This window comes from Lupinus angustifolius, chromosome LG11 (genome assembly GCF_001865875.1).
Source record: "Lupinus angustifolius cultivar Tanjil chromosome LG11, LupAngTanjil_v1.0, whole genome shotgun sequence".
Taxonomy (NCBI): domain Eukaryota; kingdom Viridiplantae; phylum Streptophyta; class Magnoliopsida; order Fabales; family Fabaceae; genus Lupinus; species Lupinus angustifolius.
The window spans coordinates 3,291,889-3,303,268 of NC_032019.1; the positions used below are offsets into that span (position 1 = coordinate 3,291,889).

The window sequence follows — 11,380 nt, forward strand, 5'->3', positions numbered from 1 at the left end:
AAAGGAAAGGGAAGAGAGAGAGAGAGAGATGTGATGAAAGAGAGAGGAGGATGGAGAATCCCAATGCTAAAGATGAGAGACAGAGACATGAGAGGGTTACTGTTGTCACTCCTGCCCCTCATGTGCTGTGACTGTGTCACCAATTAAACTAATCAAATACTCACTCCTCTCACCACTCTCATTCATCTTCTTCTCCCTCTCTCTCTCTCTCTTTCTCTCTCTATCTCTCTCTCCTATTCTTCAACCCTTCTAATCAAAGATCCAACCTTTTTTTATCACGACTCAAACCCCAGATAATCAAAATCCAATTTTTCATTCCTCGATCTGAACCGGGTTCACGGGGTCCGGTTCAAATGGAATTTCACCAACCGTTCCCGGACCAGGTCCTCGAGAACGTTCTAGAAAACGTGCTCCACTTCCTCTCCTCCCGCCACGACCGCAACGCCGCCTCATTGGTATGCCGCTCCTGGTACCGTGCGGAGGCAATCACCCGATCAGAACTCTTCATCGGAAACTGCTACGCCGTCTCGCCCAACCGCGCCACCACCCGGTTCACCCGTGTCAGGTCCATCACGGTGAAGGGAAAACCACGTTTCTCGGACTTCGATCTGATGCCAATGAACTGGGGGGCCCACTTTTCTCCATGGGCTATTGCTTTGTCAAAGGCTTATCCATGGCTCGAGAAGATTCACCTGAAACGCATGTCCGTCACCGACGACGACCTCGCCGTCGTTGCTGAATCTATTGCCGGATTTCGAGAACTTGTTCTCGTTTGCTGTGAAGGGTTCGGCACACGTGGACTCGCCACGGTAGCCGGAAAGTGCAGGTATATATATATATATATATCTATATTGGTGATTCGTATTGGATCTTGTAATTTAGGTTTTAACTGCAATTAGTTTAGGCTTCCGTGTAATAATTGAGATTTTTTGTGTTTACCATTTGTAGTGTTTAGTAAACCATGTTGGAGCAAAACTGAGCATCATTTAAGAACTTTTTAGTTTTTAAATAGAATGGAATAGTGATATAAAGATTAAAAAGTATAATTTTTTGATTCCGGTGTAAAGGTGGAATCAATGTTTTAAATTGCAGCAGTGGTCACGGAGACTCTCAACAGCATAATGTTGTCGATTATTTTGGGGGGAAATGTAGCTGATATGGTTTCAACTGAGGTCTGCGGAGACTCCGAAAACCATTATGTTGCAATCAGAATTTTGATCACTGACCTAGATTTAAAAGCTTATATAGAATCACTCTGTTTCATCCTATTTTGTTATATGCTTCAAAATTTACCATAATGGATTGTATATGGTTTAGTTGGGGTTTAATTTTTTGTGTTTTCTATTTTCTGGTACAGACTGCTGAGAGTGCTTGAACTTGTGGATTCTGTGGTTGAGGTGGCTGAGGATGAAGAAGAGGTGGATTGGATATCATGTTTTCCGGAGAGTCAAACTCATATGGAGTCTCTTGTTTTTGATTGTGTCGAGTGCCCAGTAAATTTCGGGGCATTGGAGAGGCTAGTGGCTAGGTCTCCTTCTTTAAAGAAACTTAGATTGAATAGTTATGTTTCAATTTCTCAGCTGCACCGCCTAATGCTTCGTGCTCCACAGCTCACTCATCTTGGAACAGGTTCCTTTAGTGCATCAGAGGCTGTGGCAATTGGTGATCAGGAACCAGATTATGCCTCTGTCTTTGCAGCTTGCAGATCATTAGTTTGTTTATCTGGATTCAGAGATATTTTGGCAGATTACCTTCCTGCCATATATCCAGTCTGCACTAATCTCACATCATTGAATTTAAGCTATGCTGATATTAATGCAGAACAGCTCAAATCGGTCATATGCCACTGCCATAAATTACAGACATTCTGGGTATGTGTTTTTGTGCTATTCTAATTACTGGTTGCATTGTTGAGGAATTGAGATCTAAAGCTTATGTTGTGCAGGCGCTTGATTCCATATGTGATGAAGGCCTTCAAGCAGTGGCGGCAACTTGCAAAGATTTACGTGAGCTTCGGGTTTTCCCGGTGAATGCGAGGGAGGAATCTGAAGGTCCAGTTTCTGAGGTAGGTTTGGAAGCAATTTCTCAGGGTTGTAGGAAATTGGAATCCATCTTGTTTTTCTGCCAAAGAATGACAAATGCCGCTGTAGTAGCCATGTCAAAAAATTGCCCAGATCTTGTGGTGTTTCGTCTCTGTATAATTGGGAGATATCGGACTGATCCTGTGACTCATCAACCCATGGACGAGGGTTTTGGTGCTATTGTTATGAACTGCAAGAAGCTCACTCGACTTGCTGTGTCTGGTTTGCTGACGGATCGAGCTTTTGAATACATTGGGAGGTATGGGAAATTGGTTAGGACACTGTCAGTTGCCTTTAATGGTGACTCTGACATGGCCCTTAAATATGTGCTTGAAGGGTGCTCTAATCTGCAAAAGCTTGAAATCAGGGATAGTCCATTTGGGGATGAAGCTTTGCGTTCTGGCTTGCATCATTACTATAACATGAGATTCCTCTGGATGTCGTCCTGTAAATTGACACGCCAAGGTTGCCAAGAGGTTGCACGAGCATTGCCCCGCCTGGTTTTGGAAGTTATCAACAGTGACGAGAATGAAGCTGACGACATTGAGATTTTGTACATGTATCGGTCTCTTGATGGACCACGAGATGATACTCCAAAAGTTGTTACTATCCTGCATTAGATTTTTTTAATTGAAGAAGTTTTTAACTTTTCATATGGCGGTTGTGCAGTGAATGATGATAGTGCAGGGAATTTTAAATAGACCTGCCAGAAGATTATTGCTATCCATCGCAAGCATAAGCTAATTACTTGTGTTGGGTTGCCGTGATGACCGATGATGCTATTCTGGGGGGAAGCACTGCTCTTTTTAGCGTTGTTTATTTCAGAGGACTCAGTTTCAGGAGGGGGATAGAAAAATAGGGAGGGATAGAAAAATAGGATGATGATGATGATACAGAAAATGAAGTCCTTCAGGTATTGGACCATTGGATGTTGTTGTAATGTTACAGTTTAAAATTTGTCTTTTTACTTTTATATTCAATTTATCATAAGGGAAAACTTCCAGAGGGGAAGGTAGAGATAGCTGAAGCTGGGGAGAATTGGGGTTAGTAAGCAGTATTTCATTTCCATGGTCAAATAGATGATGCATAGAATAGAGTCAGAACAAAGAAGGATCAAAACAGAAGGTTTGGAGAGGTGACATTTCTCAGATTTTCCCACCATATCAAGTAGAGAAGCAAAAAAGCATTCACTTTGTAAGGAATTCAGCCTGTTATTTTGATTAAAAACTTACAATGTTAGTTAGTTTAAGCTTCTAGGTGGTGGGAATTTCTTTCTCAAACTGCTATAAAAGTATCTCTGTTCCCCCTAATATCAATGTTGTTGTTTTTTTCCTTTTCATGTGTTGCTGTAGCACCTGACTGTTGTTATTGTTAGCAATTGTGATATGATTATTAATAAATGCCAGAATGTTCGTGGACCATACAGTATCTATATCTTTCTTTTTCTAGATATTGAATGATCAACTTCGAGACCTATTAATTATGTGTGGAAAGTGTTATTCTTGTACACTTTGCAGGACCCCCCTTTCCCTTTCTTTCCGTGGGGTTCCATTTTAAAATCCTCTTAAAGAGCTTGTGGGTTATTTTGATTACTCAATAACTTCATACAAACCTTCTTAATTAACATGCCTATTTGGTTATGCATAGGGACTGAAGATATATAATATATTATTAGGCATTTAGGCTGATATTTATGCATAAAAGATATATACAATACAACTTCCATAAGGTGTGAGGGGACCAATTATTTGATGACTTGTCTTATCCCCTGCATTTGCCTTATAAAGTGCCTAAGTCCACTAACGGACTAGACCATCTCTCTCTTTCATTATTAAGGGAGAAATCAATATCCTTGCCTTGTTGGTATTCAATCTGACATAAGGCAGAATGGTAAAAAGCAAACATAACATTTAAAGTGGGATCTGACTATGCAAATAAGTGATGTGAACCAAAGCTTTGGCTTTCTTTCTTATCTATCCATTTGCTGCTGCACCAAGTGGACCAAAGCCAATGCCCTCTCATTGCTCATTGGCCCCTTTGCAATTGCCCATTTTCTCTTCTCTTTCTGTCTCTGACCCTCACTTTGTATCATGATTCATTATTTTTTGGTTAAGGATAAGAGCCTTGTGAAGGGAACACTCACTCCTTATTTCTCATTACTTGTTTTGGCTTATCCATATTGCTCATGGTGGTGGGAATACTCTCCCTGATGGCCATTACTATACAATAGCATAGTAGTCTTTTGCCTTTTAACCATATCCTTTTTCTGTTTGCCTTCAAATTTTCTTTAGAACACATCACTGTCCCCATAGAAAAAAAGGAAAATAAGAAAACAAATTGATGATGACCTTGCACACACACTTGATTCAATTATAATCGTTAGATACGTTTGAATGACCCTATTGATGGTCCTGTCTTACCTACTGACCAGACACTGCAGACAAGGTCCATCACTTTTTCATTAAATTTATCATCAAATTGCATGGTCCTGAATGCATAAGATAAGGTATCTTCACACAACCCAATCAGGTTCTCACATGCATTATACAGTTTACTAAGCATACCCTTATATACCCTCTTGATAATTAACAATAGTAGTTACTATTATAATGAGTTGTGGTTCTTAAAAAATGCTGATTCTTTAGGCTGGTTGGTGAAAACCCATCTGTGGTGTGACCCACCACATGATAATTTGAGTATGTGGGCCACGTGTACGGTTTTGGGTTGGGATACATTAATGGTTTTGTGCACATTAAGATGATATTATATAATCATACATTTATCAATAATGATATCATGGTTGGTAAAATAATGGTGCAATAGCCACAATGCAGAATCTTACGTACAAAATAACAAACAATGAAGCCAACAAGTATAGTTGGCAGTAGCAGTGGGTGGTGTTGGTGACTTGGTGGGGAAGGAAGAAAAATAATATAAAAGGGAGGTGAATCCTAAAAGGGTTTTTGGATTTTCACAACTTTTGTCTGTTAAGCACATTTCATGGCTGATCTAAGCACGAGGTCAACCACTAAAGTATGATGTTCTGTTCTAATTGCTATACCACTGGATTAAGCTCCTACACTGTACAAATTATGTTATGTGAAATTAATTAGTTTATCACCTATTCTTTCCAAGCACTATTTCCATGATTGATATTTGCCTTTTCCCAAGTTATATATGGACCAAATCAGTGACAACTTTAGAGGAAAGTTAGATGCATTTTCTAGTGCAATGAAAAGGAATCTTGTTATGTAGTTTTATTAGGAGTGGTATCTTGTAATAACATTGCATGCCTATGTTTGTACAAAGCACACACAGTTTTATGTTCCAAATTTGATAATAAAGCATAATAACTCTTCTCAGTTTTAGTCATGAATTAATATGCTTATATCTGGCTTTAAAAGTATACAAAAGATTTATTTTTAGCCATTAGTTTTCCCTTTGGAGCTTACCCACCATATGAAAAGATCATTCCCCCTCAGATATGCAAATTATCTGTTGTGCATATCATGCTAGCACCATTGCACCAACACCAATGCCCTAGTAAACAAATTCAGATTTGAAGTGTAATAATTGACAATCCAACCATTTTGAAAGAAAAAAAACAGGAATTAACAAGTCTAATTCATGAGATTTTATTTTTAAAATAGAGTGAGATTACTTGTATAAGTAAAAAATTGGTTTGTCATTAACTGAGCTAAGTGCACTGCATTTAATGTACTTCATAAGGACCTGACTTGCCAAAATCAAACCCCAAATTTCAAATGATTTTTTTTAATATAAAGTAGGTATCCTAATTTTTACACATCAAACTTATAAAATATTAGAACAGATTCTTAATCATGTATATGAAAGAGACTATACTCATATAGGCAAGTACAATTGAAGTCTAAAAAAATTAGTCTTCCACCAATCAATTGAGAACACTATGAGTTGAGAGAAAAAATATCCCCCAACACCATTAGTTTATATGTCTTTATATGTCTTCCATCAAAGGGATAAGACATGCACTAATATTAAATGGCTCTAGTCCATAAGACACTAGTCAAGTCATATTGTCAGAATCTGTTGTTCATTTTAGAGCCTCAAAAGTTCAATCATAATACAGATAGCCATTTCAGAAAAAAGTTTTCAAAAGAGAGAAAGTAACTATCCTCTGCCTTGTTATCTTTGTCCATTCCTAAACATGATTTGAACACTTTGGAGAATGAGTGTTTCTGCCTTTGTGCAATGTGCAATAGTTAGTAGTTGTAACATACATGGTCTCCTTTTCCATTCCTGTTATTAACCCTTATCTCTTCTTATACACACATTGCATATTTAGTACATACCAACAAAAATGTAAAGGCGTGCTTAGCCTTAAGAATGCCATTAGGGGCTCCCTCAATTTGATGGTACAAAATTGACAAATGGGTAATCCTTAATGGATGATATAGCTCGTAATCTTTAACATAGATCTGTTTCGCATCAATAAGAATATGTTAATTGAGAATTCTTAATCTTTTATTATTATTATTATTGTTTTTGTTGTACACGTAATAACCTATGAGACATGAGATCTTTGTTCCTTAATCTTAGGCTCCGATATTGACATCATTGTTTGTCAAATGGAACAAAAAACTCTTATTATTACCCATTGTTTATAATCAATGAACTCATCAATTTGATCAAACAGTTTCCCCAACTTGTGGAATATATGAGGCTTCAAAGCCTTAGAACTTCAAATCCCATCAAAGCATAAAAAGGGCCACAAGCTTTTGTTTTATGGGTACATGATTTGAAAAGAGATGTAAAAAGCAGTCCAATAATTTGTCCTATAGAATATTCCATTAGAACTCTTATTTTAACTCCGGCCAATCTTAATTTCTTTGTATATTTCAAGCGTGATATCTAATGACGGTACTGTGCATAAAAGATTCTTACAACTGACACTGAAATTAATATTTAATATTTATAAAGTTGTGTAACCATACTAACTACAAATATTTTAGAAACACAACACTAATGTCAAATGTTAATTTCAATGCTTAAAATAACATGTTAAGATAGCACTAACTTTCATGAGAAGCAAAGCCCAAACTTAACTCTCTTTTTGAAGTTGTCATCAGGTTAGGGGTCTCACTTTGTTTTGTAGCAAATTGGCCTCTCAGATGAGGCATCTTCAACTTGAAATCTGGAGAAAAAATGTTGGTGTTGTTTTATAGATATTTATGATGCTATAAAATTAGGGGTGTCAAAACGGGTCGCCCGGCCCGTTTAGCCCGCTCCCACAAATGCCCGCAATAATTTAAGCGGGCCGGGCATGCCCGCAATTCGTTAACGGATAAAAAGTCATGCTCTGCCCGTTTTAAAACGGGCTAACGGGCTAACAGACAGCCCACATTTTCATGTTTACATTAAAAAAGCAATAATGGTGAATGCTAAGTTATCAAATGTCAATTCAAATTTCCTATGTAGTACATTAGGCAGTAAATCAATAGATTTTATATAACCATATTACATAATAATTAAAAGTCTCTATAATAATAATTCAAAACATGTCTCTAACCATATTAGATAACAATTCTCTCTAACAAGTCTGCAATAATAATTATAAAATAACCTAGCAGTAAAAAAGTCTTGGATTAGCTAATATTAAAATCTTCGATCATCATTTGATCGTCTTCAATCAACCATACTTGAAGTTGTTCCATTCCCAATATCATTAGATTCATCATCATCTTCATCTACATATAGTAACAAAATTAGAGGAATGAAATAGTTAAACTCACATTGAAGTGTAGAATGTAATGTCCGCGAGTAGCTGTTTAAAATGTCCGCTAATAAAGCGGGCAAATGGGCCGAGCAATATGGGCTAACAAGCAAAAATATTATGCCCTGCCCGCATTTTTTTGCGGGCAATGCGGGCTGGTCCGCAGGCAATGCCCATATTGACACCCCTATATAAAATGACCATAAGATATGTGTAATTATTGTTATACATGGTTCTTGTTAGTTGCTAGAGAAGAATATCACATAAGTATCTATAAAATCGAAACACATAACCTGTTACTAAAGGTGTTTCATTTTCTGCTCCTACCCCAGACCAATCAAATATTGTCATATGAATAAAAAAATGTTAATATTCTTATTGGTTCGAGACAGTGAATAAATCACCCTTAGAGAGTCGGGTAAAACAACCAAGTTTTGTACAAAATAAAATTACAGGTTTTAATAATTTCACGGTGGAGCCCAATTTGGTGATGATGGATCTCAACCAAACTAATACTACAAAATATAATACTTATCAAGAAAAGTCCATGGAATAACTATCCAAACTTTTGGAGAATCATAGACCTCTCAATATGAAAATGAAAAGAAATGGGTCTCATTTTGATTAAGAAATGCTCAACATCAATTCTATTTCACCATCATCATATTTCAACATGAACCACTTTTGATGTGCACCGAAGAATATCACATATTATTTGGTTGATAGATAGGATATAGACATATGCGGACAAAAAATTATACTTCATACTCACCCTCCATTTTCTGATTCGTTCAACAAGAACAACCTTAATTGGCAAAAAGCTCATCAAATTAGGACATTAGAATGAAATTTCTAAACTGTAAAAAGAAAAGTACCTTTTAACAGTTAGTCAAAAGTGTGGAATTCAAAGCTTCTCCTTTAAAAGGATCATAGCTGGTTTTGCACTAAATGGATAGTCACAAAATCATGGACAAGATCTCATACTTTAGATCGATGCATTTCCAAGGAATTGTGAGAAGATTCCCAAATTAACATGAGCTCACCAACTTGTCCACATGGAACAAATAATTATGAATTATCGGTGTAAAGATTAAATACATCATCCATCAAATACATCTAAAATTAGTCAATGATGAAATATGATGTAATAATAATGTAAAAAAACTCTTACAATGTCATACATACTCTATGTGTTTGTGATTGGTCAGAAAAATATTTAATAATTAAATTTTAACTTAAATATTTTTTGACCAGTCAGAAGCTCTTGCCACATTGAGTAACATAAACTGTGAAACAACAAATCTGTTCCCACATATGGTGTAAAAAGGTCAATTGAGTGTTTTAAAATGAGTTCCCAAGGTCCCAATATTGCAATTTTAGAGTTTGTTTTAGATTTTTTTTCTTCAAAAAAATAATTACTTATGCGAAGAGAAGAATAAGCGGAAAGGTGTGTCTACTTGCATATTACGAATATTGCTTCCCATCTTTCATTGCAACCACTTATTTGTATCAAAACTAGTTATTGAGTAGCCGCCAGAACTATATTACGAATTTAAGCATGAATTCATGATCTTCTTCTTGCACCGAGATAACACATTTGAATCATGTTAATAAGATATGGGATCATTATTTATCAATCGCTGTCATAAACTATCACCACTCTAGCGGAGAGCGTGAAAATGATACATATCAACCAGTAACTAACACAAGGTGAGGTGATTGAAACTATCATGATTGGTGATAACAACTGAATTATTGATTTCTGACATTTGCATGCGTACAATATGCTTCTACACCACTGCATTATTGTATGATTACCCGTGGATCTTAATTTTCGATTCTCCATAGAGCAAATCCAATAAGTTTAAGGAGTATAATAGAGATGATATCATAAACATAGATATGATTGTTGGTAAAATAGTCATGAACTTAGGGGATACGATGAAGGAACAATGGAACTTGATTGATTTGTTTAAGTAATTATAATCGTAAAGTAAATGCTACAAACTATAAGAGCTAAAGATGATAAAATTCTTCAATATTTGAGCAATTTTGATGGGACCACTCGTTCATTATAAAGTAGTGTTGTGAAACCGAGCCGGTTAAGGTCCCGTATTAGGTTTAACCGGTTTAAACGGTTAAACCGTCCGGTCTGACCTGGTGATTTCGTACATAATTACTAATTTTTATTTATAAATATATAGTTATATATAAATATAAAACTTTATATAATTAATAATTATGTATAATTATATTGAAATAATACTTCTTTATCTTTTTTTTGTACCGTAGTAAAACAAAATATTAGAACATTGTCTCATTTTTTTATTTTTAAGTGAGCCGTCCGGTTTACTTCCTGGGTTAATCCGGGTTTAACATGGTCGGACCAGATTTTTACCAGTTCAAAACGGTCCAACTCTTATTCGGTTAACACAACAAACTAGAGCCGTTTTCAAGTCCGGTCAGCGGTCAGACCGGTCGGACCATCCAGTCCGGTCCAGTCCGGTCCAGTCCGGTTCTAACAACATTGTTATAAAGCCATTAATTAACAATTCAAACTCATTTTAGTAAAAAAAGAAAAGAAAAAAAGAAATGTACTAAGATTTTGTGCAGTATCTTTCCACTAATTTTTCTTGTTTTGTTGGAAGAGCCGAAACTAGTCATAGGAGAGCAAATAGCCCAGAAGAACAAAAACAAGAGGGATAAAAGGCAGCCCAATTGGATTAGATTGAAACCCTAAATGGGTCTGGACCACAAGTTCAGTTGTGGTCTTGCAATTCCAATCTTAATAGAGATTTTTTTACTTGTATATTTCCTTTCTTATTTAAAGAATGAATACAATGAGTAATGTTGTAAATGAATGAAGAATGAGGGATAGAATGCTAGATTGTGCTTACACAAAAAAAAAAAATTATATAATAAATAAAAGGAGGCAACGGAGTTACCTACAAAGTGTAGGGAGGGTAGGTAATGGGGGAGTTTATGCTTTCTCAGCCACAGAATGACATAACTTGGCCCTTCCTATTATTATCAGGAATTTCACTTTGGGAATTTCATGCATAGCTTAATTGATATGCAAATGGTACCTACCCCACACAAATAGGGTTGTCTCTAGTTGATATATGTTACAGTAAAGTAGTTTGCTATCATATACATATGCAAAATATTGGATAAATATAGTCTATTATATAAAAGAAACTTTCTGAGGATTAGTTTGAGAATTAGATTTTAGAGAAATATAGAAAGTTTATCGGCTATAAAATATACTCGTGAAATGACTTTTAAACAAACTCTTAGTTGTGAGCACTTTGTCTAACAAACACCTTACCTACTAAGGTGTCATTATACTTATTATCACTTAAATCTTAGAGAAAATGTATGTTATTGAAAAATTAATTATGATTGACCATGAATAATATATGATTAGTATATATATATATATATATATATAATATTTAATTATTATTTTCATTTAAATGGGGTGAAAATTCTTGACTAAAATAATAAAATTCATATTTTCTTCCTCTTTCTTTCCCCTTTCCTTTAT

At 35.7% G+C, this 11,380-nt stretch overlaps 1 protein-coding gene across 2 annotated transcripts; it reads left to right on the forward strand.

Annotated features, from left to right (window-relative positions):
• LOC109360346 (transport inhibitor response 1-like protein) lies at positions 27-3,502 on the forward strand. Of its 2 annotated transcripts, XR_002109163.1 has the most exons (4): positions 27-826; positions 1,358-1,871; positions 1,946-2,994; positions 3,073-3,502. XR_002109163.1 is itself a non-coding variant. In XM_019605160.1 (3 exons), the coding sequence occupies exons 1-3, from the start codon at positions 354-356 to the stop codon at positions 2,699-2,701; spliced, it is 1,743 nt and encodes a 580-aa protein (XP_019460705.1). In that variant the 5' UTR covers positions 27-353; the 3' UTR covers positions 2,702-3,502. The 2 variants fall into 2 exon arrangements, 1 of the variants encoding a protein (XP_019460705.1); XM_019605160.1 differs by having other exon boundaries at positions 1,946-3,502.